At 30.4% G+C, this 4509-nt stretch overlaps 1 protein-coding gene across 1 annotated transcript; it reads left to right on the top strand.

Moving 5' to 3' along the window:
* LOC119684490 (heterochromatin protein 1-like) lies at positions 1–1044 on the top strand. Its single transcript, XM_038098538.1, has one exon. It carries the CDS (start codon positions 153–155, stop codon positions 783–785), a length of 633 nt encoding a protein of 210 aa, XP_037954466.1. The 5' UTR covers positions 1–152; the 3' UTR covers positions 786–1044.
* The last annotated feature ends 3465 nt before the right edge of the window (positions 1045–4509 follow it).

Genomic DNA, 4509 nt, shown 5'->3' on the forward strand with positions numbered 1-4509 from the left:
TGTCTTTTGACAATTGTATGCAAAAGCTGTGTATCTATGCATAGCGTCGCTTGGTTAATTTATCGTTTGAGTTCGTTTGGAGCGCATTATATTGTTTCCAAGAATTTTTAATAAATTAATTTATTAAAATCTAAAAATAATAGCAAATTACGATGAAAGGAGGTAAGAAGGGAGAAGTTACCAATGCAAAAGCTACTGACGATAATGTCGAGGTATCAGAAGACGAGGAAGAAGAAGAATATGTAGTGGAAAAGATATGCGGTCGTCGTGTCAGAAAAGGCAAGGTTGAGTATTTTCTAAAATGGAAAGGATATTCTGAGGAGGAAAATACTTGGGAGCCTGAAAAGAATTTAGATTGTCAAGATTTAATAGAACAATATGAGGCCGAACGTACAAAGGACGAAGCCGGTGCTGGGCAAAAGCCTGAAGCAAAAGATACGTCAAATCGTCCATCAAGTTCGACCAGCAACAAGCGTGAAGCTAAAGACTCCGGCACAAGTAGCAGCAGTTCAACAAATAAGAAGAAGCGTCGTGAATCCGAAAAGGATGGGTCATCTGAAGGGTCTTTACGGCAAAATGAGGTGTATGGCTTTGATAAAGGTCTAGTTGCTGAAAAAATTCTTGGTGCCTCGGACTCCAATGGTTCACTAACTTTTCTTATTCAGTTTAGAGGAGTCGATCAAGCCGAAATGATTCCTGCATCTGTGGTTAATTTAAAAATACCACAAATGGTTATTAAGTTCTACGAAGAACGTTTGTCATGGTATACTGACAACGAAGATTAAATAACATAAAATATTTCAGCACATACGTTTCGTTTTAAGTATAACTATTTTTCATTTTTGTTGATAAATTACATTTGTGTTTAAGGATTATCATATCACCAAAACAATGTTAGAAAAGTAAAAATAGCAAATATACAATGTATATATATAGCTGTTTACAGATTTACTAAACACCTTTAATAATTCTAAACAATCTCAATTTTTTTTTATAATTATTGGTTTGTATGTGCTATTTTAAACATTAAAATTAATATAATAAAAATTATTAAAATGAATTCATTGTTTATTATTTTATAGTTCATGGCGTGTGGAGACCGAAATTTAAACATACTTATTGGATTAGTAGTAATAATGGAACACAATTATGAACAAACCACAAAAAGTTAGATGTATTGCAAAATGAATTGGTAAAGTAAACAATTTCTAGTAAGCGAATTTCTATGTCTAACTGATCACTAGGACTAAGTAGTAAATTTAGAAGAAAATTAATTCGCGCTATGTTATCGCTACATTAATACTTTCTGCGTTTAAAAAAATTTTTTACATCACAAAAATTGACTTTGATATTGAAATAACAATCATTTTGACCCAAATCAATTACATATAAAAATTAGCCGTAACAATTAGAATAGAATTGAACGACGCTTAAGTGACCGAATGTTTTATTATCAAATGACGGTTATTTAAAATGTTCACATTAAGTACAATTGCCATTACAAAAAATTTAATTAATATAAATTCACTAACTCAATCATTTCACGATCCTTTGTAAAATCTGGCAAACAAAATCAAAAAGTTATGTTGCGAGATTAGGTTGTATGGACTTAAGGGGCCAAGCGTGAATGAGCATAGGAGGCAATTGAAACCAATCAATATACGGGTATAATTTCAAAAACGTTTAGCCATTGAGGTAGCAATTGTCCTAAAGGTATAAGTGTACTATAGCATAGTTAAACATTACCGTGGAAATAAATAAAGAATATACCGTATACTTGTATGTGAAGCTGAAAGCTCTCGCTAGTAATAGATGTCAGAGACGATTATTGAGTTTCAATAGTTGTACAGTAGTCCCCGCTTAATTGCAAGCGAGAAATTCAAAAAACCAAGTATTCGGAAATGTGCAACTTTGTTTTAATTAAGAATATGGATAATATATGGATAATTGAAACGAAATTGCAGTTAAACGAGCTTTTCAAAAGAAAATGAAAAAATAAAAATAATGAAAAAAATATTTATTTATTTAAAATAGATTATGTATGTACTCTTTCTCATATTTTGCAATACATAGTTTTGATTGTTAGAAAAAAGTTTGTTATTTAGGGTTAGGCTCCGACTTCGTCCATTTTTCCAATTTTTAAATATAAACAAATATACTATGATTACTTTATACTTTTCTTATTTTAGAGTTATTAATGTATGCTTCAAAATAAATGTTTTTAATGTTCAATTAAAAGGATATTTCAAAGAAACAGGTTTCAATTATATGGGGACATTTCGGTTATATCGAAAGATAAAAAAAGATTTTATTGATAAAAATGCAATTAAAGGAATATTGCAAATAAGCTGGTATCGATTAATCTCAAACTACTGTAAATGCATTCCAGCTCTTCCCATCGGTTGAACCCGACACAGAGCGCAGAGTAATGATTATAGCAAGTGGGCAAATGAGAAATTACAAAGAAAAAATTTAGGAGGTACTATTGTCTATATTTGAAAATTCGAAGTGTTTATGTTATTTATATATTTTATACTAGTTTTATTTTAATTATTCACAAATAAAAACATTTTTGTATTCAATATTCTATTGACCACACAGTGTCGCAGATTTAAAATTAGACACTCACAATTCGGTATTTTCTAAACCAGTAGCGATATTGAAATGAAACATCTCTAATGCCATCTCTATCTTTTCCTTAAATATAGTTTTTATGATGGGCTTTTTTTGGATGTATTTGGAGCCCTTTCAAACGATATTTTTTTGAATATCTCAAAAACTATAATAGGGAGAAAAACGAAATTTGGTGTACTAAACATTTGTGCTATGTCATTAAGGTTCAAAATAAGTTTCATGATATTCCGCCCACTGAAACAGCCATGCCCAAAACAAAATTTCATAAAAAATTGTTTATTGTTTTTAAAAAAATTTATAATTTTTATTAGAGTAAGCATATTTATTATATAACCCCCATTGGGTTTATTTATACTATCATGAAAGTAAGATGAACTTGACGACAACATGAACTGACAGTTCAGTTTACACTATCATGAACTGTCATGCATCGTGAAATTTGTTTTGTTTTGTGTAAACGTATAAAATGCTTGTGTGTAGTAGTAAATAGCACAGAAATTAAAAAAGGTGTTCGGAGCTTGCTGCTTAAAACACGACTAGATTTCAAAATAAAAATTGTATATAACATAAACATAAAATTGTATATGTATGCATATCAAGCTAAAAAAACGCAGTAGTTTTCGTTCCTTCAAATTCATAAACTCACATCACGCTCTATTCCCTCTCTCATCTATCGGAAACCGGTTTTCAAGTTTATGTTCATGTTACGTTCATGATAGTGTAAATTGGACCATTAGTTTTCAGATTATTTATAATTTTTTAATTTAGATTCTAGAATCGCTACGAGTTTTTAAAATTGGGCAAACTTATAATTTTGTAACCCTTATAACTTTTTTACTAGTCATTAAGCAATTATATATTTTTAATCTACTTTTCATGGCTTTTCTCGTTTCTATCTGCGACACTCAAAATATGTATCTGAGTTAGGGCCATGGTATGCAGAGTGTCACATCAGTATTGCCAATTTTGTATTTTTACTACTTCTTGGTTGTGCCTAAATTTAAAAGGAAATTAAGATATCCTCTCTTTCAATTTGCCCCCAAAAATAACTAGCAAGAAAAAACTCATAGAGGATGTTATAATATTAATTTATTATTATATTATCTTATAATAATTGTTAACAGTATTTAACAGAACAGTATTATTAGCGATTTATAAAAAAATGCTGTATTGCTTACTGCCATTTTTTCTCCAAAACGTATTGGAATTGCAGTAATTTGCTCCTAAAAGGCGAAAATTTTGAAATTTATTTCTAAACAACACTGTTTTGCCTTAGTGCCGGGGCACAAATACGCCGGCTCTCATGCCGGAGTTTGAACGGCCATATTGTTTTTTCTCTCATTCTCAAATTTAAAATTTGCATTGAAAACAACAACAATTGTACTCATGCCGTGCCCGAGACACTGCATAACATGGCCCTGCATAACATGGTCGCTTTCAAATTATCACACGTTATGTTTAGATACAAGTCTTGGAATAAGTAATATGTCGTCGTATTTTCTATTTCTTTTATAAACATTTGCATGCATGGCGGCCACACTTAAATATATGGAAGCATTCTTCTCCCAATTGGAGGCAATAACTAAATAATTGTTTTCTTTCTACGCACTATTTTGCAGAATTGTGTGTATTGAAAGTTAAACTAATTGTTGAAGTTAATTGAATTGAGTTAATTGAGAAAATGCATTAATTGATATTATAATAAAATACTATTACATAAGGTTCATTCCACAAGATATTCGTAGTAAAACTTAAGTAAAACACAAGTAAAGTACAAATTGAGACCGTAATATGGCGTTTACATTGGCCGAAAATGGCTCATTTTGAATGAGCCATTTGAAAGTGTTTACATTCGTTCTATTTCATTTGTTCTCA

This window comes from Teleopsis dalmanni, chromosome 2 (genome assembly GCF_002237135.1).
Source record: "Teleopsis dalmanni isolate 2A chromosome 2, ASM223713v2, whole genome shotgun sequence".
Lineage (NCBI taxonomy): Eukaryota > Metazoa > Arthropoda > Insecta > Diptera > Diopsidae > Teleopsis > Teleopsis dalmanni.